This window comes from Heteronotia binoei, chromosome 1 (assembly GCF_032191835.1).
Source record: "Heteronotia binoei isolate CCM8104 ecotype False Entrance Well chromosome 1, APGP_CSIRO_Hbin_v1, whole genome shotgun sequence".
In the NCBI taxonomy this organism is placed as follows: domain Eukaryota; kingdom Metazoa; phylum Chordata; class Lepidosauria; order Squamata; family Gekkonidae; genus Heteronotia; species Heteronotia binoei.
In genome coordinates this window covers 203,921,044-203,944,344 of record NC_083223.1, presented here as the reverse complement: position 1 = coordinate 203,944,344, position 23,301 = coordinate 203,921,044, and the positions used below count along the sequence as shown (strand labels likewise).

The following is a 23,301-nucleotide window of genomic DNA, read 5'->3' as shown; positions in this document are numbered from 1 at the left end:
GACTACCTCAGTGACTGCTTGGGAAGAGACAACCCCACTGCTCCCCAAAAGGGAAATAAAGGGCAAGGAAAGCAGCAAGCAGGGCTCTTTTACATAAGAACATAAGAACATAAGAGAAGCCATGTTAGATCAGGCCAATGGCCCATCCAGTCCAACATTCTGTGTCACACAGCGGCCAAATATATATATATATACACACACACACACACACACACACACTGTGGCTAATAGCCACTGATGGACCTCTGCTCCATATTTTTATCTAACCCCTTCTTGAAGGTGGCTATGCTTGTGGACGCCACCACCTCCTGTGGCAGTGAATTCACATGTTAATCACCCTTTGGGTGAAGAAGTACTTCCTTTTATCCGTTTTAACCTGTCTGCTCAGCAATTTCATCGAATGCCCACGAGTTCTTGTATTGTGAGAAAGGGAGAAAAGTACTTCTTTCTCTACTTTCTCCATCCCATGCATTATCTTGTAAACTTCTATCATGTCACCCCTCAGTCGACGTTTCTCCAAGCTAAAGAGCCCTAAGCGTTTCAACCTTTCTTCATAGGGAAGGTGTTCCAGCCCTTTAATCATTTTAGTTGCCCTTTTCTGAACTTTCTCCAATGCTATAATATCCTTTTTGAGGTGCGGCGACCAGAACTGCACACAGTACTCCAAATGAGACCGCACCATCGATTTATACAGAGGCATTATGATACTGGCTGATTTGTTTTCAATTCCCTTCCTAATAATTCCCAGCATGGCGTTGGCCTTTTTTATTGCAAACGCACACTGTCTTGACATTTTCAGTGAATTATCTACCATGACCCCAAGATCTCTCTCTTGGTCTGTCTCTGCCAGTTCACACCCCATCAACTTGTATTTGTAGCTGGGATTCTTGGCCCCAATGTGCATTACTTTGCACTTGGCCACATTGAACCGCATCTGCCACGTTGATACCCACTCACCCAGCCTCAACAGATCCCTTTGGAGTTCCTCACAATCCTCTCTGGTTCTCACCACCCTGAACAATTTAGTGTCATCCGCAAATTTGGCCACTTCACTGCTCACTCCCAACTCCAAATCATTTATGAACAAGTTAAAGAGGATGGGACCCAGTACCGAGCCCTGCGGCACCCCACCGCTTACCGTCCTCCACTGCGAAGACTGCCCATTTATACTCACTCTCTGCTTCCTATTACTCAGCCAGTTTTTGATCCACAAGAGGACCTGTCCTTTTACTCCATGACTCTCAAGCTTTCTAAGGAGCCTTTGATGAGGAACTTTATCAAAAGCTTTCTGGAAGTCAAGGTAAACAACATCTATCGGGTCTCCTTTGTCCACATGTTTGTTCACCCCCTCAAAGAAATGTAACAGGTTAGTGAGGCAAGATCTTCCCTTGCAGAACCCATGCTGAGTCTTCCTCAATAACCCGTGTTCATCAATGTGCCTACTCATTCTGTCCTTGATAATGGTTTCTACCAACTTTCCCGGTATTGAAGTCAGACTGACTGGCCTGTAATTTCCCGGATCTCCTCTGGAACCCTTTTTAAAGATGGGGGTGACATTTGCTACCTTCCAGTCCTCAGGAACGGAGGCAGATTTCAATGAAAGATTACAGATTTTTGTTAGAAGATCCACAAGTTCAACTTTGAGTTCTTTCAGAACTCTCGGATGTATGCCATCCGGACCCGGTGACTTATTAGTTTTTAATTTGTCTATCAGTTGTAGGACCTCCTCTTTTGTCACCTCAATCTGACTCAGGTCTTTCAACACCCCTTCCAATATTAGTGGTTCTGGGGCGGGCAAACACTTCTCATCTTCCACGGTGAAGACGGAGGCAAAAAATGCGTTCAGCTTCTCAGCCATTTCCCCATCCTCCTTCAGTAATCCTTTTACCCCATGGTCATCCAAGGGCCCCACTGCTTCCCTGGCTGGTTTCCTACTTCTAATATATTTGAAGAAATTTTTATTGTTGGTCTTTATGTTTTTTGCAATATGCTCCTCATAGTCCCTTTTTGCCTGCCTGATCACAGTCTTGCATTTGATTTGCCACTGCCTGTGTTCCCTTTTATTAATCTCACTTGGACTGGTTTTCCACCGCTTAAAGGAGTCCTTCTTACCTTTTACAGCTTCCATTACTTTGTTTGTTAACCATGCTGGCCTCTTCTTATACCTGTTTGTGCCTTTCCTAACTTGTGGTATGTATTTTATCTGAGCTTCTAGGATTATAGTTTTAAATAGTCTCCAAGCTTCCCCAAGGGTTTTGACCGTATTTACCTTTCCTTTCAGTTTCCTCCTCACATGCCTCCTCATCTCAGAGAATTTACCCCTTTTAAAGTTAAATGTGGTTGTGGCGGTCTTTTTGGGCAACTCCCTATTTATACAAATGGTGAAATCAATAACATTATGGTCACTGTTCCCAAGCGGCGCAATCACTTTTACGTCTCTCACCAAGTCTTGGGCATTACTTAGGACCAGATCCAGGATCGCCCCACCCCTGGTAGGTTCTGAGACCATCTGCTCCATAGCACAGTCATTGAGAGCATCAAGAAACTCAATCTCTTTCTCTCGACCAGAACACATATTGACCCAATCAATCTGCGGGTAGTTAAAATCACCTATTACGACACAGTTTTACTGTCACCAAGACTGTTTCTGAAAGCAGGGGAAGATCTGCCACCTCTGTTGCTAAACAATTCCTAACCTACAAGCTGCAGAAGGATGAACCTGAGCAATATAGGGCATTAAGTATGTGGCTGGTGGTGTGAACTTCCCCTTACTGCAGTATGCTCAGGTGCCCCATAGGGACACTAAGCCTGAGACTGCTCTCTGAGGCCAGGAGGTGAACCACTCAAAGACTGCAGCATCAATAAGAATGTCTTTAAATATTTCAGAAGCAGGAAACCAGCCAGGAAATAGATGAGCCATTGGATGACAAGGCAGTGGGAGGACTCCTAAAGGAAGACAAGAGATTTCCGATAATCCAATTAATTTTTGCATCTTCTTCACCATGAAAACCAGGGCTTTTTTTGAGCAGGAAAGCAGTTCCGGCTGGCTTGGTATCAGGGGGTGTGGCCTAATATGCAAATGAATTCCTTCTAGGACTTTTCTACAAAAAGCCCTATGTGAAACAGTGGTGACATCATGGGATATGGCCTAATATGCAATTTTTTCTACCAAAAAAGCCCTGATGGAAACCATGAGGCTGTTACCCTCACCAGAATGGCTGTCTTCAGGGTATTCAAAGAACTTATGAGTTTCTAGGGCTAATTAAAAAACTAAACACAAACAAAACAGATCCCTGGAGCAGATCCTATTCCTATCCTTCCACTCCATTGAGCAAAGCCTTCCTTGGACTGAAGTGGCTCTTCCATGGGAGGAAGAGCTATAAAATGAAGGAAAATTCCTTAGGCTGTAGGAAAAACTCTTGGAGGATGGTTGGATCTGGATCTGGATTGCATATACCCAAAGATTTCTTAACTCAAATGTGAAAATATTGATCCCCTAATAATAATATGCAAATATAAATATATGCAAAATAATAAGCATCCTTTCTGGACCACTAGAAAGCCACAATATCATTATATCTAGTTCTGGACATCATATCTAATTCTGGACATGTAGAAATGGATTGTTAAATCCATGGATTAAGGCCACATACAAAGGAGGAAGATCTTACTACAACCTTCGGGGAAACCCAGGTTTGCAGGAAAATCCTAAATCATAAAACAGTAAGCTTGGGGGGGGGGGAGAGAAAATCAAAACAAGTGTTTTAACAAGCCAGTGTCTCACAGGATTTCTTTACAAAATCTTGGAAGAAAAAGCACTACTGAGGAAGAAACAGCATGACCTTCAAAGGGAAGACCCATCATACCAACTATGTAGAGTTCATCAAGAGTGGTAACAAGTAGATTAGATTGGATGGGGCTTTATTTTTCTTTCTGGATACAATCAGACTTCTAAATTATCCACCAAAATCCAAATTGGATTCCAGATACTTCATTCTAGCTTTCGATTTAGTGTCCCTCAGTGGGTTCTGGTGATTTCACAGACTCTGTCATCACAAACCCTCTTGCCTCTGTACATGAGCAGGGTGTTCTTTCATAACAGAGGCAGCAAAATGATACCAGCCAGATTTCAGTAACTCCATGGGAGAGCCAGCATAGTGTAGTAGCTAAAGTGTCAGAATAGGATCTGGGAAATCCTGGTTCAAATCCCCAGTCATACCATGGAAGCTTACTGGGTGACCTTGGGCCAGTCACACACTCTCAGCCTAACCTTCCTCACAGAGTTGTTGTGAGGATAAAATGAAGGAGAGGAGAATGATGTAAGTTGCTTTGGGTCCCCATTGGAGAGAAAGGCAGGATATAAAGAAAGTAAATACAATAAATAATCCACTCATTGTTCCACAGGCAGAACTACAAATTCACTATTCAGTTTTGCGTCTGACAGATTAGAGTAACATCTCTAATTGTAGATAAGAGGTCTATCAAAGCAAACCCAAACTGACCACCCAATTAAGCCCATGATATCCAAGGTCTGAAAGCAACTACAGCAAGACACAGAATAAAAATACAACCAAGATCTAAACTAAAATATATTCTGCCTCATATTCAAGAGTTTAAGAATTAGCTGTACTCAGGACTGTATTATTGCAAAGGAACTTCAATAATGGAATGGAAAGAGAAATTGCTGAATTACAAATTATTACAACACTTAGAACAAACACTGCTCCAGGGTTCAACAGGGATATTGGTTTTTTATCTCACTACATATGCTAAACTCATTTGGTCCTTGCATCTGTATTCCCACAAGAAGAGCTATGCATCCTCTTTATTTTAGTGTATTTCTAGTTAAAATAGCTGAATAGTTATTGTAATTGTAATGCAATGAATCAGAATGATATTTTGGTATGCACTCCTCTGGTCTGGCAACAGTGGAGGCAACACCAACATCACAGGTGAGTAAAAGATACTAACAGTTACCTCCACACTTATATAACAACACTACTAACATTTGGAATAGAGGAACCTAAACCAGTACTCATGTATGAAGACAACCAAGCATGCATAGGTATATGCAAAGCTGAATCCATAGTACAAACTGTTCAGAATCCTATACAGGACATTACTTTCAGTGACTTTGCTATTTGGCAACCTGCAGAGACCACCTGTGAGCAGGCAGGTCCACCTTCTGAGACATTTATTTGCCTCTTTTCTCCTGGAATTGAATCTAAATTATAATGATCTCCTGAATTTAGCTTGTTTCTTTTTGCATCTGTTAAAACACTTCAGTATATTGTATACTTGTATGCGGATTATATATATGGACACCCAAGTCTGATTCCATTCTGTTTGATCAAGTGTGCATGCACATGAAAGCTCACAGCCTGAATAAACGTTTTTGGTCTTAAAGGTGCTACTGGACTCTAACTTTGTCACATTGCTTCAGACCAACATGGATACCCACCTGGATCTATCTGTATATTTACTCAAAAGTTAATCCCACTGAATTTGCTGGGGCTTAGTTCCTGTTAAATGTGTTTAGAAATGCAGCCTTAATCTGTACAGGAATTCTGTTGCATTCAGAGAAGCATTGTGGATATCCATAAGAACTACTGTTATTAAGCTACCAGGGATGGCAATGCTGAAAATCATGTGTGTGGATATTTAAGTAATAGAAGTACACTGTTTACAACAACAAATGACTTACTGTCTTCTGCTGTAACCATTGAAGTCCATTCACTGTATGCATCACCATATTTATTGCAAGCAATCACCCTCATCTCATACGTCGTGTATGGCTGCAGATCCATGACCAGGTGGTTTAAAGAAGCTGAAGGTTTGGAAAGCAACCTAAAACATAATATGAATTAAAAATAATTTTAAAAACAAGGGAGGAAAGCTATACATGCATAGAAATGCTACCCTTGAGTTAAGCCATCTTCCAGATCATTTTATGTTTCTGCATAATCAGTATAGAGTATATTATCTGCATACTCCAGAATGTCTTCTGGGGAGTGCTTGGGTCTCAGTTGGAGTCGGTAGCTGGGTAAGCCTGGAGCATTGTTCCGAACTGGTGTAGACCAGACAACCTGAAGACTGGTCGGCATGGCAGATGAAAGCCTTGGAGGCAACATGCCATCTGGAGCTGTTGAAAAAAATGGATGAATTAGAGCAGAGAAAAATGTGGAGAACATACGCTGGATGGAATCAAAATGCTCCATATAGTGGAAAAACCTGAAGATCAACAGTAATGTAAACATGGTCCATTTAATTCAACATCTTTTTCATTATAGCACTATTGTGCTATGCACTTTCCATTGCAATGCCATCATCATTGTATGTTTGTTTTGAGCCATCTCCCCTGACACCAAAATGATTTCAGCATTCTTAAACTTGCTCTGCTATCCACCTCAGTATTTGAAACTGTGACTGATTGTCCTGAGCTTAAAACAACTACTATCTAACATAAGACAATGGATTTGATCAGTACCCCCAGGCAAGAAATAAAACCAGATTACCATTTCTGATATAGTCAGCAATTTTAAGCTGAATTTTAACGATCTACAGATGTGGCTATGTGTGGGTTTCAGCTAGATGGTGACTTCCTCCTGAAGTTATAATTGTTACATGGTTCAAATTGAGACAATGCCTTGCATCCAAAGTAATGGAGCTTTCCTATTTTCTCCCTCTCACTGTAGCCTATGGCCCCCATTCTTTCCCTAGGATTCTAAAAAACAGTACTAGGAGTAATGTGGATGTTTACAGTGGAAGGAGAATATCAGCTGAAATCACCATCCAATCAAACCTTACGAGCTGTGTCTTTTTTCTACTATAAGATTTTTTTTAAAAGTATTACATTTAATTTGTGTTTCGGTAATCAGAAGGAGTTCATGTATGGTTCAAGATGGCCAGCTCTTGTACACACAGTGGTGGTAGAAAGTGCCCTCAAGTCACAGCTGACTTATACCGATTCCATAGGGTTTTCAAGGCATGTGATGTTAAGAGGTGATTTGGCATTGCCTGGCTTCCTGTCATGATTCTTGTATTCCTTGGTGGTCTCCCATCCAGTGCTAGCCAGGTCCAACCTTACTTAGTTTCTGAGATCTGACAAGAATCTGGCTAGCCTGGGCTATCCAGGTTAGGCATTCAAACAGTAGGGTTCTAAATTTCTTTATTCTGAATTCAGACATCTATGCCAATCAACAGCCTCATTTGAACTTTGGGCAATCTCTGGGGATAGTCTGAGAAGCAAACAGGAGGAAGAACAATTGAAACAAAAGGGCTGAGAAACTGATTGCATGAAAAATCTTGAGTGTGGACACTGCATACTTTTGACCTCAGCCATCTCTCCACCATCTAGCCCCTCTCGGCTTGGCTTCGCGAACGAAGATTTAAGAAGGGTGCAATAGTCCACGTTTGCTGCAGGCTCGCTGGTGGCTGACAAGACCAATGTGGGACAGGCAGGTCCGGCCACAGCGGCTGCAGGGAAAAGTCTGATTTAGGGTTGGTCCTGTAGCAGTGCGATTCTTCCTCAATCTCCTTTTGTCCTCAAGACCAGCTATGCGTGCGTTCTCAAAGGAAGAGACAGCCTGGTGGATGGTGTGCCTCCATGCTTTGCGATCTGAGGCTAGGTCAGACCACTGGTGATGGTTGATGTGACAGGTGCTAAGGGATTTCTTCAAGGAGTCCTTGTACCTCTTCTTTGGTGCCCCTCTATTTCGATGGCCGGTGGAGAGTTCGCCATACAGGGCAATCTTGGGAAGGCGGTGGTTTTCCATCCTAGAAATATGCCCTGCCCAGCGCAGCTGCGTCTTCAACAGCAGTGCCTCGATGCTGGTAACCTCTGCCCGCTTGAGGACTTCAGTGTTGGTCACAAAGTCACTCCAGTGGATGTTGATGGTGCGAAGGCAGCGCTGGTGAAAGCGCTCAAGGAGTCGCAGGTGATGACGGTATAAAACCCACGATTCGGAGCCGTAGATGAGGGTTGTCATCACAACCGCTTTGTAAACATTGATCTTTGTGCCTTTTTTCAGATGCTTGTTGCTCCACACTCTTTTGTGCAGTCGGCCAAATGCACGGTTTGCCTTTGCCAGCCTGTTGTCAATCTCCTTGTCGATCTTGGCATCGGAGGAGATGATGCACCCCAGGTAGCTGAACTGCTGGACTGTCTTCAGAACTGATTCACCCACAGTGATGCAGGGAGGGTAATAATCTTCCTGGGGTGCAGGCTGGTGGAGAACTTCTGTCTTCTTCCGACTAACTTCTAGGCCAAATAGCTTGGCAGCCTCTGCAAAGCAGGACGTCATATGCTGCAGAGCTGATACCGAGTGGGAGACGAGTGCAGCATCATCAGCAAACAGTAGCTCTCGGATGAGTTTTTCCATTGTCTTGGAGTGTGCCTTTAGTCGCCTCAGGTTGAACAGGCTGCCATCGGTGCGATAGCGGATGTAGACACCATCGTCCTCATCTAGATCTACTGCGGCTCTTTGAAGCATCATGCTAAAGAAGATCGTAAAGAGAGTTGGCGCGAGAACGCAGCCTTGCTTTACACCTGTGCCTATTGGGAAGGGCTCCGAGAGGTCGTTGCAGTGTCTGACTTGGCCTTGCTGGTCTTCGTGTAGCTGGATGATCATGCTGAGGAACCTTGGGGGACATCCTAAACGTTCCAAGATTTGCCACAAGCCTTTCCTGCTAACGGTATCGAAAGCTTTGGTAAGGTCGACAAAAGTCACATACAGAGCCTTGTTCTGTTCCCTGCATTTCTCTTGGAGCTGCCTGAGAACAAATACCATGTCGGTGGTGCTCCTGTTAGCTCTGAAGCCGCACTGGCTCTCTGGGAGGAGTTCTTCTGCAATGGTGGGCACCAGTCTGTTCAGGAGTATTCTGGCAAGGATTTTGCCTGCGATGGAGAGCAGGGTTATCCCCCGGTAGTTGGAGCAGTCTGACTTTTCCCCTTTGTTCTTGTATAGGGTGATGATGATTGCATCGCGAAAGTCCTGTGGTAATTTGCCTTGTTCCCAGCAGGTGACAAGTACTTTGTGAAGTGAGCTATGTAGTACTGTGCCCCCATGCTTCCAGATCTCTGGTGGAATTCCATCAACTCCTGCTGCCTTGCCACTTTTCAGTTGCTTGATGGCTTTAACAGTCTCTTCTAGGGTGGGGATCTCATCCAACTCTGTTTTCACCGGTTGAAGTGGGGTGAGGTGGATTGCTGAATCTTGAACTACGCGGTTGGCACTGAAGAGAACCTGAAAATACTCCGACCACCGGTTCAGTATGGATGCCTTGTCTGTGAGGAGCACTTGGCCGTCTGCACTATGCAAGGGACTCTGAGCCTGATATGATGGACCATATACTGCCTTCAGGGCTTCGTAGAACCCTCTTAAATCACCAGTGTCTGCACACAGCTGGGTTCTCTCTGCAAGCTTGGTCCACCACTCGTTCTGAATGTCTCGAAGCTTGCACTGGAGGTTGCTACATGCAGCGCGAAAGGTTGCTTTTTTCCCAGGACAGGAGGGCTGAGCAAGATGTGCTTGGTAGGCAGATCTCTTTTTCGCCAGTAATTCTTGGATCTCTTGATTGTTCTCATCAAACCAGTCCTTGTTCTTCCTTGTGGAGAACCCGAGGACTTCTTCAGAGATCTGCAGGACGGTAGTTTTTAGGTGTTCCCAGAGTGCTTCTGGAGAAGGGTCTGTGGGGCAACTGAGGTCCTCAATTCTTGACTGGAGTTTTGCCTGGAAGGCAGCTTTAACTTCGGCTGACTGGAGGCTGCCAACCTGAAACTTCCTCCGAGGGATACCTCCTCTCCTGGGTGTGGGTTTAAAGTGAAGACGGAGATTGCAGCGTACAAGACGATGATCCGTATGACATTCTGCGCTGGGCATTACTCGGGTGTGTAAGACATCTCGAAGGTCTCTCTGGCGCACCAGAATGTAGTCGATAAGGTGCCAATGCTTGGACCGTGGGTGCATCCAGGTTGTCTTCAGACTGTTCTTCTGCTGGAAGATAGTGTTGGTGATGGTGAGCTGGTGCTCCATGCAGAATTCTAGCAGGAGGCGCCCGTTGTCATTGCAGTTGCCAATGCCGTGTTTGCCAAGTACTCCTTTCCAGGCTTCCGAGTCTTTACCTACTCTGGCATTGAAGTCGCCAAGGATGATCACCTTGTCCTCTGTAGGGGTCTTCCGTACGAGGTTGCGTAGATCAGCATAGAACTTGTTCTTTTCTGCAGGATCTGCTTGAAGGGTTGGGGCATACACACTGAAGAGTGTTGCATGCTGCTTGTTTTGAAGTGGGAGGCGCATGGACATGATGCGATCTGAGTGACCTGTTGGAAGGTTTTCGAGTTTGGAGGCAATGGAGTTCCTGACCATGAAGCCAACGCCAGAAAGGCGGCTCTCAGCCTTTGACTTACCCGACCAGTAGAGGGTATAGCCAGCACCGTGTTCTTGAAGACTACCTTCCTCAGGGAAACGGACCTCACTGAGAGCTGCTATGTCGATATTCAACATGAGAAGTTCGTGGGCAACTAGAGCAGAGCGTCGTTCAGGGCGTCCACTGCCTACTGTGTCAAGCATGGTTCTGATGTTCCAGCACGCAAGCTTTAGTCTTTGCACACTTTGTGAGGCAGGTGCATGCCTTTTCTTGCCTTTTCTAGCACATTGTATAAAAATACATTAGTCCTTCTGTCTTACATACTTACAATAATTCATCTGTGTTTTTTTCTGAAAATAGTGAGATTCTTATATGCTAAATGGATAAGATTTTAGTATTCTATAGCATATATTTGTCATGAAGGGTTAGTTCTCACCTAACACCTTCATTGATTTCATCAGAGTTCCCATTTCATGGGCAGGAACCCATTTAGGGAGGACACACGGTGGGAACATGTGCGGCCTGGGCTGCGGGATCTGCATTGGCTGCCGGTTGTGTACCATGTTCGCTATAAAGTGCTGGTCATTACCTTTAAAGCCCTATATGGCCGAGGACCTGCCTACCTAAGGGACCGCCTCTCCCCATATGTTCCCCAGAGAGCACTGAGATCTAGCTCGCAAAATCTCCTAATAATCCCTGGGCCAAGAGAGGCTCGATTGAAGGCAACCAGGGAGCAAGCCTTCTCCGCAATGGCCCCTCGATGGTGGAATCATCTACCAGAGATGGTACGAGCCCTGCGGGACTTGAATCAATTCCGCAGGGCTTGTAAAACATTTCTTTTCCAGCTGGCTTTCGAAACAGAACCTGGCTAAACTGATGAGATTGATGTGTAGCCATCCAGCCATCTTGTGGATATTACGACCCATAGTAATGTAGCACCTTTTATCTATTTTAACTAACTTATTTATTATGTTATTGATTATTTAAAATTGCTGTTGTATTGTATTGTTTTATTGAACCATGGAATTCCATGCTTGTGAGCCGCCCTGAGCCCGCCTTTGGCGGGGGAGGGCGGGATATAAGAATAAATTTATTATTATTATTATTATTATTTGAGAGTATACTGACAAATCACAAGAGCCCAACATAATTTTTTCATGACTTGCGCAGGTACATCAAAACAGTTGGATTTGCTATCATGAGCTACTCATTGCAAAATTCAGGCTTAAACTGAAGAAAACTGGGGAAGCCATTAGGCCATTCAGGTATGACCTTGATCACATCCCTTATGAGTATACAGTGAAGGTGAAGAACAAGTTTAAGGAATTAGAGTTGATGGAGTGCCTGAAGAACTACGGACGGAGGTTCGTGACATTGTACAGAAGGCCGCAATCAGCACCATCCCAAAGAAAAAGAAATGTGTCATAAACCCTGACGAGGAAGAGCTGGAAGGATTAACAGACCTGGAAGAGTTGCCAGCCAGTTCTTCAGCTGAACAAACAGCAACTGGCCCATCAATCACTCTCCAGGCACCAGTGTCAGCTATTGACAATTAATCTCCTCCAAGCTCTCTTCCTCCCATCTCAACAGTTCGAAGCAGGCTCTGGAAAGAACTTTCAGAGCGAAGACATGAGGCATACCGATGCTTCAGATCTCTCAGCCCTGAGTTCTAGCAGAGTCACTGCCACCCAGGGAGCAGGCTGATTGAGACTCCCATATAGCTCCCACCCAGGACCTGGTAACTTTGTGGAAGCAACAAGTCTATTCTCTGGCTTGCATCCACGCTCCTTCCTGATCCTGACCTGCTTGATTTCCTTGGCACCCTGACCTTTTGGCTTTTGAACATTGACTTCTGATTCTGGTTTGTGATTCTGCATTGGTGACTTGGCTCCTGCTTGACATCCTGGATTTTGACCTTGGACTGGCTTTGGACTCCTGCCTGCCTGGGAATAGTCTGAGAAGCAAACAGGAGGAAGACATGGCATATAGAAGGAGAAGACATGGAAGTAGTGACAGACTTCACATTTCTGGGATCCAAGATCACTGCAGATGGTGACTGTAGCCATGAAATTAAAAGACGTTTGCTCTATGGGAGGACAGCTACAGCCAACCTGGGCAGTATAATAAAAAGAAGAGACATCACCCTGTCAACAAAAGTCCTTATAGTCAAAGCGATGGTATTCCCAGTAGTAATGTATGGCTGTGAGAGCTGGACTATAAGGAAGGCCAAGCGCAGAAGAATAGATGCTTTTGAGCTGTGGTGCTGCAGAAGAATCTTGAGATTCCCTTGGACTGCAAGAAGATCAAATGAGTCAGTCATAAGGGAAATCAACCCAGACTGTTCCCTGGAAGGTCAGATGTTGAAGCTGAAGCTCAAATACTTTGGCCACCAAACGAGAAAGGAGCACTCACTGGAGAAGATCCTGATGCTGGAAAAGACAGAGGGCAAAAGAAGAAGGGGACGGTAAAAGATGAGATGGCTGGACAGTGTTACTGATGTAACAAACACAAATTTGAGCAGACTTCGGAGGATCATGGAAAACAGGAGGGCCTGGAGTGACTTTGTCTATGGGGTCGCAAAGAGTCGGACTCGACTGTGCGACTGAACAACAACAAAAATAATTATAATACATGTGATACTGATTCCTCTCTGATTTAGCTTTCTGTTATATATTTAGATGAAAAGTTATGTGACAGACGAAAATGAATAGAATTTCTTTGACAAGGACATTAAAGAGTCATCATAGTAGCTGTCTAATGAAAATAATGAGCTCAAAAGTTCAACCCGGAGTAAATGTTATTAGTCTTTAAGTTGCTACTGGTCTTTTAATAATCAACATTCTTTCACACCCTAACAACATATATGTGGCAACTAGAGTTTAAAAAAAAACACACTCAGATATTTCAGTTTTAAAATAAAGATGAACAATTGGGAATACATTTCTTCCATGTCAGTCCTGGCCAATATAGGATAGGAGTATTGCATTAAAGGTTGCCTGAATATAATTTTGAAAGTGCACAAAAAGAACACAAAACTGCACTCTAAAGGAACAAAGCACTTCTGTGTAGTCTCTGTCGGGTAATAACCAGAAAGGTGTTCTATAAAACTGGTCATATGGCGATCATTAAAGCCATCAAATGCTTCCTAAGCAACAGATCACCTTCAGCTACAGATCCAATGTCCACTGATTATCCACAAGAAATGAAGTATTTCACATACCTTTAATAAATGGAAGTGTTTTTAGGAAATATTTTCCTGTTGTCTCTCTTTAGTCCAAACAGTAATTAGACCAAAAGAGTAATTTCTCTGCCACATTCTTAACAGAACAGCTATGTAACTATTGGAGTGATATATTATCTCTAACAAGCAGTGTTACTCAAAATGCTCCATTCAAGGTTTAATATGGTCCTCTAGGGGCAACCACTCCACCAGTAACTTACTGAATCAACACATCTTGTCCAGCAAATGCTCAATTAGCATGGGGAAATGGCATGCTGTAATTATGAAGAAAAAGTGCAAAGGCTGAAGAGAATTACAATCTTGAATTCCATCCGTATCACATAATTGTTTAACTGATAGGCTATTATATATCCTACATGTTGTATTGGTTAGTGTTGACACCTGTGAGATTAAGCAGAGGACATCTGTATAAATTGAAACTAGTAATGTTTTGCTTCAAAATTTGCCATTGAATTGATGAACAACTTCAAAAATCATGGTTCATGATTTTCATCTGTTAAAAAAAGCTAAATTACGTGCTGTCCAAGATCTGTGAAGAATACACCTATTCCAGCCATCACTCATTCCAGACACCTCTACTCCTTCTCTTAATCCACAAACAAAAGCAATTTTTAAAAAAATCTAAAAATAACTTCAGCTTTGGCACACAACTGTAGTATATCTCAATGCGGAGATATTCCAATCTACACCCAATTCACCATATGATTGCAATACTAGCAAAGAGGTAATTATTATTTTATTATATTTATGAATTGTCCTACCCCTGCTACTGGGCAATGTACAATATCCATAAAAACAGCAACAAGATCAAACCAGTTAAAACATTAATGAAACATATTAACAATCAGATGACAAATTATGTTATCCCAGTTCCGACTGCCAATTACTATGCGGGTAGGGGGAAGAAGGTGAGGTAGATGTAGATAGCAGAAGAGGATGTCAGCCGAGATGGAAATCATGGCTGTCCTCAACTAAAGGCCTGGTAGAACTTCTCCACCTTGCAGGCCCTGTGGAATTTCATCAGATCCCACAGGGCCCTGATGGTGTTTGGCAAAGAGTTCCACCAGGTTGAAGCCAGGACCAAAAAGGCCCTGGCTTGGTCAAGGACAACTGAATGTGTTTGGGACCAGGGACCACAAGCAAATTGTCGCCTGAGGAGTACAATGCTCTCCTGGGGACATAATGGAGGAGATGGTCCCATCACTATGTTGGTCCTTGACTGCTCAAGGCCCTGAAGGTCAATACCAGAACCTTGAACTTGACTCAGTATTCCACTGGGAGCCAGCATAGCTAGTACAGCACCTGATATATACGTGCCATCCATGATGTTCCCATCAGGATTTACACCACTGCAATCTGGACCAGCTGAAGCTTCCAGCTCAGTCTCAAGGGCAGGCCAGCATTGAGCAAGTTGCAGTAATCTAACTTGGAGGTGACCATTGAAATGATTACCATGGCTAGATTGGGTATGACAGGAAAGGGGCCAACTGCTAAGCTTGATGTAGGTGGAAGAATGCAGCTTGGCAATATGCATGGCTTGGGCGTCAATATTCAAGGAGGTGTCCAAGATCACTCCCAAGCTCTTGACAGATTGTGCCAGTGTCAGTGGCACTCCGTCTAGAGCTGGCAACCTATGTCTCAATCCCAAAGCCCCCCCCCCCTCCAGCCACAGAACCTCCATCTTGGTTGGATTCAGTTTCAATCTACTCTTTTTCAACTACCCAACCATGGCTTCCAAACCCATGGTCAAATTGTGTGGGGCAGCATCCCAGATACAGAAACAGATACAGCTGAGTGTACACTGATGACACCCAAGCCCCAAACTCCATGCCAGCTAGACAAGGGGACACAAGTAGATGTTAAACAACATTGGGGAGAAGTGCCACCTAAGGGGCCCTACATGTTAAGGGGTATCTAGAGGACATATCCTCACCCAGTGCAACTCTTTGTCCCCAGCCTTGGAGAAATGAGGTAAGCCACTGAACAGCCAACCCTGAACTCCTACGTTGGTGTTGTGGTGGGTCAAAAGATCATAACTGACTGTGTTGAACCCTGCCATAAAGTCTAGTAATAATAGCAGCACTGACCTGCCTTGATCCAGCTGTTTTCAGAGATCATCTTTCAAGGTGACCAACACCATCTCCATCCCATGACAAGGGTGGAGGCCAGATTGGAATGGGACAAGTGCTGACATCTCATCCAGGAAACCCTGGAGCTGTTCAGCTACCACCCTCTCAATTACCTTATTCAGAAATGAAAAGTTTAAAACTGTGCAGTAATTGGAAGGATCTAAACTATTCAAAGTTTTTTTTTTTCAAGAGCAGTACAACCATGGCCTCCTTAAGGCCCTCAAGATAAACCTGTTTCCAGGGACAAGTTGACAATATCTATCTTTGGCCTTTACCAGCCACAAGGGACACAAATCAAGGAGGCACATGGTCAGTCTGACAGCACTCAGGATCCTGTCAACATCAGAGGAGAGCAGGGTGAAGGTGTCAAAGACTGAATCCAAAGACAGACAGGGGGCCTCCAGTTCACTTACCATATCAATATTGATGGTCAGGTCACGATGGAGCGACAAGACTTTATCCACAAAAAAGCTCATGAATGCCTCACAGCTAATAGCTGAATTCTTACTATTTTGATTCCCCTTTGTAAGGGAAGTCAAAGACTGAATCACCCTAAACAATTATGCGGGGCATGAGCTAGTGGATGCAATGGAGGCAGAGAAGAATGCCTTCCTTGCCGCCTTCACTGCTACCTCATAGGATTTCATAATAATCCCATAAAATGTTCTTGTAGCCTCATCTCAAACCTACCACCAAATTCGTGCAAGCCATTTGAGTTCTCCTTTCATCCCCCTGAGTTTGGTAGTATACCATGGGGATGATCTACTGTGACAGTGCAGAGTAGTGTTGAGGGGCTACCTTATCAATGGCTTCAGAGAGATGGAGATTCCAGTCCTCTACCAGCTCATCTAATGAGGTGTTGGTTGGGAATCAATGCCATGTATAAATATGGCTGTTAACTGGATGTTTCTTGGATTTGCTGTATTATCCACTGATTGTGTCTGAGATATTTTAGAGGGTGATTTAGGAAGATCCCTTTTTTGCAAGCCTGTTTACAAGTTTATCATTGCCAGCCAAGTTGAACTTCAGCTCAGACTGTGTGTAGAATAAAAGAATGCCAATAAGCAATTAGTTGACTGATTAATTATTATAAATCCCTGTCATAGAGACACTGGATGGGATTTATAACTGTCCAGAAAAACCAATTATATGTCATGCTGTTTAAAAAAGATACCCAGCCAATAACTGTCATAGAATAATGAGCAACCAAATGTGCCGGGGGGAGGGGCAACAACTGCTCAACTAGATTTGTTATCAACCTATTCTAAACCTATGGATAAGTGAATTCCTTTTTTCAACCATCAGTTCTTATAGTTGTTTTCTTATAGCTATTTTTCACAGTCTTGCATTCTAGATCTTCTTCCAAGAAGACAAAATAACTCAGTCACACATGCAGGTGCAATCCTTATGTTATATGTAGATATTTCTTTTTGTAATGCTGGAAGCTTATCAGTACAGTTAAAAAGTAGATAAGCTGACAAGTGTTCTAACCTAAGGGATTTTGTATTATTTCCCTAACAACTTTATTTCTTTAAAAACCACAGGTTTTATGCAGTTATGTGTATGTTGAAGAGTCTCACTGCACATCTCTGGACTGAAGCATCGTAATTTTGTTCCCAAATACAGAGTCACAAGTCCTGTGAAGGCAGCAAAAATATGGGCACAATCTTGTGAGTGGAAAGGGAATGAGCTTTACACCAGTGACTAGCCTTACTGCCAGACTCCACATGCGTAAGTTCTGCACAGAGCCTGTGCCTTCCATTCAACATTTATGACTTGAATGTCACTGTAGGATCTGACATGTGTAGACCAACAGCATTACTGCAAATTTTGAAGTAAATGTTTTCCATCAGTTGAACACAACCTGTTTGACACTTGTGATCACACTGTGAGCTGATCAACAAAATGTTCAGATTGAATTCTGGAACTGAAATGGCTGCTGAACAAGTTTGCAGCAACATGTTGGTCAGAAGCTGATTCAGGGGATCAGCTGGATGTTGGGTTCTGCTCATCATCTCCCCTCAGAAAAAAGGCAGCTGTATAGTGAAGTTGGAAATCAGAAGCAATGCTTCTGGTATTCCCATTGCAAAAGGGAAAGGAGAAAGATCAATATTTTTATTTTCTCAGCAGTGGGGAAGAAGAAAATAAGCTATTCTTCTGGACCACCACCCCTCCCATCTGAGGCATCTCAGCACAAAATTTTCAGGATGTGAGATCGCAAGAACCCAGCTTCCCACTTATCAGCTGTCAGTCAGGTCCTGACACACATACACACCCTGAAAAATTTCGTTGGGCGCAGAGCAAAATTTCCCCAGTTGGAGATCAGAAACTGACTCCCATCTGATCTTCCATCAGCTGGGATTTGGCTTCAGATGTATGCAGTTTACTTGTTCTGCAAACAGGTTGCAAACAGCTCACTGATTTGGCTGTTCAATTCCCACTGGTGAGCAGGAAGTAAACCAAACTGGCAAGCTGTTCAAGAATCCCCAGGGCTTTTTTTTTAGTAGAAAAAGGCCAGCAGGAGATCATTTGCATATTAGGTCACATCCCCTGATGCCAGACCAGCTGGAACTGTGTTCCTGTGCGTACCTGCTAAAAAAATAGAAAAGAAAAAAACCCTGGCATCCCTATTCCCAAATCCAGTGGGTAGTTATTCTTTAGCTGAAGCAGATTTACTATGGTAATATACATTCAGATTATCATCCTATAGACAGCTGTTGTCTAGTTGAAACAGGCCCTGACCTGGATAAACCAGTCTAGCCTCTCATTAGTTTTGAAAGCTAAACAGGATCAGTTTTGGTTAATACTTGGATGGGTGAAGTTAAATACTAGGTTCAGTGCATAGATATTCAAATAGGAACATGTTTTATTGATAAGAAGAAGAAGAAGAAGATATTGGATTTATATCCCGCCCTCCACTCAGAAGAGTCTCAGAGCGGCTCACAATCTCCTTTACCTTCCTCCCCCACAACAGACACCCTGTGAGGTGGGTGGGGCTGGAGAGGGCTCTCACAGCAGCTGCCCTTTCAAGGACAACCTCTGCCAGAGCTATGGCTGACCCAAGGCCATTCCAGCAGGTGCAAGTGGAGGAGTGGGGAATCAAACCCGGTTCTCCCAGATAAGAGTCCGCACACTTAACCACTACACCAAACTGGCTCTCCTAACTAAGGAACAAGACAAAATGGTGGGATCACATTGCACCAAGGCTGGTCCTTACTGGCTTCGATGTGGCTGGCACAGCTTCCACTTCTTTGAACAGCCTGCTACGCGAGAGGAGACGTCACTCCCCCTCACTTCCAGTTTTGGGAAGGAGGGGGAGTGAAGTCTCCACTTGCATTGCAGGCTGTTCAAAGAAGTAGAAGCCGCGCCAGCCGCATCGAAGCCAGTAAGGACTAGCCTTGGTGCAGTGCGGCGGTGGGGGGGGGATGGTGGGCAGGGAGCCTGCCCATGGGGTGCCCATGGGTCAGCACTGAGTGTGAGACAGCTCACAGTTTTTTAGCCTCCAGGTCATTTTTGTCTTAGTTCAGGAAACATGGTCCCAGAGCACACTAATTTATGCAGTAGCTCACAACTTTAATGTCAGTAGCTCACGAAGTAGAATTAGCTTAGAGGGAGTGTTGGGACTACCAAGGAAATCCAGGGTTGCTGCTCAGAGTTAGGTAATGGCAAACTATCTCTTTTCATTTCTTGCCTTGAAAACCGTATGAAGTCGCCAGAAGTCAGCTGTAACTTGATAACTTTACACACACAATTGAAACAAGTGATGGCAATATGTATTCAGATGCACATCCAACCTTTCATCCATATAAAGTAAAGCAGTGCAAATGGATAACATCAGTATCTAGATGAAATTATCCATCCTGTATTACTTTCAGTTGATGCACACATGAGTTCATATCTGTGAAAGCTGTGGGAATTAGCATGACTGTCTGGTACACCTGTAGTGTAGGAGCCTGCAGAAAACTGTGTGTATGTGAGGACTGGGGAATGACACTCAATCCTCTAATACTTTTAACAGAGATATAGGAGATTCTCAGTCTGTCCAGTGACTCCTTTAATCTGCTCCTAAATTAAAATAGGTGTATATTGAGGTTGTGTGGGAAAACTAGCTTTACTCCCCACCACTCACTGGACTCCCCACATCTGCCTCTTCTGAAGTTCACCCCCAACCTTGTCTTAGTACCACTTTTAAAGTTCTTCCTAGTAGCTGGAACCCCTCACCTCTCTGGTCCTATTTCCTCTTGCACTTGACTGCCACATCAGGCATAAGCCCAGAGATATTCCTTCTGCTCCAGTGGCTGCAGACACTGCCAGCCAGCCTCACCTCACTGCAAGGGTCCCTGGCTAAACCTGGGTATCTCCACCAGCCCTATTTGTCTAGTATGCTTCAGCCTCACCAGACTCTTCTCCCTTGCCTGTCACCCCACTTGACAGCTGCCATGCAGAGGCCAATTCCTGGGTGGGAGAGTGACCCCAAGGGCTCCATCTGACCACAGCATCCTTATCCAAATGTCACTTCAACTAGTCATGCCTACTTGTGATTGATCAGATCTGGATCCAGGTGAAAATCTTACTGTGTAGCACTGGTAGACAATTAGACCATCAGTTCAACATAGTGAGGCAGGGAGAGTTTCCTGGCTGCATGGGAAAACAATAATGAATTCCTTCTCTTTGAGAATTAGAGGACTTTGTTTGCCCTGAGGGAAGTCAACATATAGGAAAAATTGATTGGTTATGGGACATCTTTCACTCCTTGATCCTAGCTGGGATAGGATGGGATCATGGAGTGAAAGATTAACAACCAGGCGGCGGGGGGGGGGGGGGCTACCAGTATAGATAAAAGGTTTTCAAGGGAACCCCTCACTAGCCAACTTTCACATTTTAAAAATTCCTAAAAATTCAGTGAAGCACTAGGTAAATCAATATCAGTATTCCCATATTACAGGTAGGAGGTTAAGAAAACATATTGCCTAGTAAGTTAATTGTGGAGGTAGGATATTATTTAAAGCAGACACTCTTGGTTCTGCTAATAATTTCTTAGCCACTGTGCTATGCTATACTACATGTCACTGAGTATTAACTACATAACAATTTTAGTAAATGAAAACACTTAAAGCCTTACTGTCAAATCACTTTTTTACACATTGAAATGTAAGCCCTGTATCAGGATATTTTTTATTACTGATTAATTGCTGTTTACAGATTAGTAAAATCATACCATAGATCTTAAAAAGTAATTTCATAGAGACTTTGTTCCAAACAATACTGTTCTCTTCATGGGCTATTTTGATGTAGGGTGCACACTGCCTTATGGCACAATGTAAACCGCCACTCATAATTCTTTTGCAGTCTTTATGGCAGACAGCATCTCCCACACAATGACTGAATTTATCTTTTCACAGATCCTCCCCTCAAACATTTGTTTACATACTAATCATTCATAGCATAGCACAAGCAACCCTATGAAAACTAATGTTAGAATGATCAATGCATAAAATGGAAAGTAAGATTGTGCCCAACAACCCTTGCATTCTCCATACATTGATCAGTTCTTCTGCACAAAAAAATGATGTAGGCCACACAAAAATACAGGGTACAAATTGCACAAGAGAACCTATGCATGTATACCTTGCACATGCAATGTGCGGAAGAACCTACCAATGTGTTGGAATGAGGTAAAGGGCAAGTGGGGGGCTATCCGGTTCCTGCTTTCATGAAGTGTTTACTCTGTACACTCCAGTGTCTGCACAGAACATTTACCTAGCTATTTTCCATAGGGTTGCCATGTTTACACATGTAGATTCCTGAACAGATATACCAACTTGGGACACAGGATGTTATTTACACTCTACTTCTGTTGCATCTATCCTTTCTGAACAAGTTATACCTATCAATAGCTACAACTCAATATTAGATATCATCCCACCAAGTCTCAGTTAAACCTACTAAGTTATATATCGCTCCTTGGGCCAGGAGTTCCAGCTCATCTCATTTCCCATATACTTTGAGCACCATGGTCTAAGTATGTTTCCCATTATTTGACAGGGGCAATGGCAATGGCTACACTCTGGGAAGTAGGGACCCTCATCTATTTTCTATCCAACCACCATTTTAAGCTAGCAGTGACTGATTATGTGCTTCCAGGGGGCTACAAACAATAAACAATTGGGTTGTAGAGTTATGCCTCTCATTGGTGTCTCACACTTTTACAGCCAGGAAATGCAAGGGCTCTGTACATACCAATGTTGACTTCTCATGGCTTTCAAAGGGATTCCAGTGGAAAGTTGCCAGAACCAATTGAAGTATGGTGTAGGGATGGGCACAAACCAAACAATGAATCACAATTCATGCACAGATCAGGCAATTTCTGATTCGTTTCAAAACAATCCTGACCTTGGTGCTTCATTTGTTTTGTTTTTGCGGTTCATTTTTCCAGACAGCCTGGCACTGATGCAAGCAATTCCTAGGCAACTGGAGGCAACTTCTGGGAGCCCTAGAAACACCCATAACAGGTGTCCATAGCTTGATTGGCAGCTCCAGGAGCCAACAATGGAGCTCCCATTCTGCAGCATAAAGAGTTATTGTGAGAGCTGAAGCTGAGCTTTCCTGGGGGCACCTACTTTGGGGGGGGGGGGTTGATAACTGCACATTCCAAATCCAATCTTCACCAACATTAGAGAATGGGTAGAAGAGAGCCTGCTGAAGTCTCCCAGTGAGTTTTACACTTCCTGAACCAGACAAACCAATGAAACATGAACCAGGTCAGAAATCAAACAAATCAAGAAATGAACCACCATTCCCCCCAGTTCACACCCTTAGTCTGGTGCAACCATTAGTTAAGATGTGGGGCTCAAAGCACCAGGAGCCAACAATGTGGGGCTCAAAGCACCAGACAATGATGAGCCTGGCAAGAAAGGGTTGCAGCACACATCTAGACTCAGATTCTGGAGTCAGCCTGTGAAAGGCTGAAATGTGGTTACATGGATGGAGGTTAGTATGGTATGGCTGGATGCCATGAAGGCTAGCTTGAACTTCTGGGTCTGAAGACAGATGCTACAGTAAGCCCTCTAGTGTGGCAAACTATGCTAAATGTTGTTGTTCCTCAGCAGTCAAGAGGAAGGGCAAACCAAAATGACAATACAGTCTCCACAGTGACAGGAATGTCAATCCCCGCCATCAAGAATGCTGAAAAGAGAGCAGAGCAAAAACAAGTCTGAACAGCACATGCTAAAACATAGCATGCACTTAATTAGGAAGATGCTAAAATAGCAGAAGAAGATAACCATTACAATAATGAGGAAATAAGTGATTCAAACCCCCTACCCTCTTTGAGTCACATTCCAGAACCAGAGCTGGGCACACAGGGCCAGGGCGCCCATTAGGCGACCTTATGTGAGTAGGGTGCTCCCTAGGAGGGTGGAGGCAGAGGGATGAATTTAAATCATGCAGGTAGATGTGTGGCTGCTTTTTCTACCTGTTCTGTGTGATCTGGATAACCAGAGGGATCAGTTGCTTGAGATCCACCCTGCCAGCTATTCAAATCATGTGGGGGGGAGAAGCAGC

At 43.8% G+C, this 23,301-nt stretch overlaps 1 protein-coding gene across 1 annotated transcript in view; it reads right to left on the bottom strand.

Annotated features, from left to right (window-relative positions):
- Positions 1-23,301, bottom strand: part of USH2A (usherin) — a 1,244,521-nt gene that overhangs the window by 441,460 nt on the left and 779,760 nt on the right. The window contains exons 39-40 of the mRNA XM_060246775.1: positions 5,992-6,142; positions 5,705-5,847 (exon numbers count right to left, since the gene is read on the bottom strand). Of these exons, the coding sequence (XP_060102758.1) occupies positions 5,705-5,847; positions 5,992-6,142 (294 nt within the window). The remainder of the gene's footprint in view (positions 1-5,704; positions 5,848-5,991; positions 6,143-23,301) is intronic.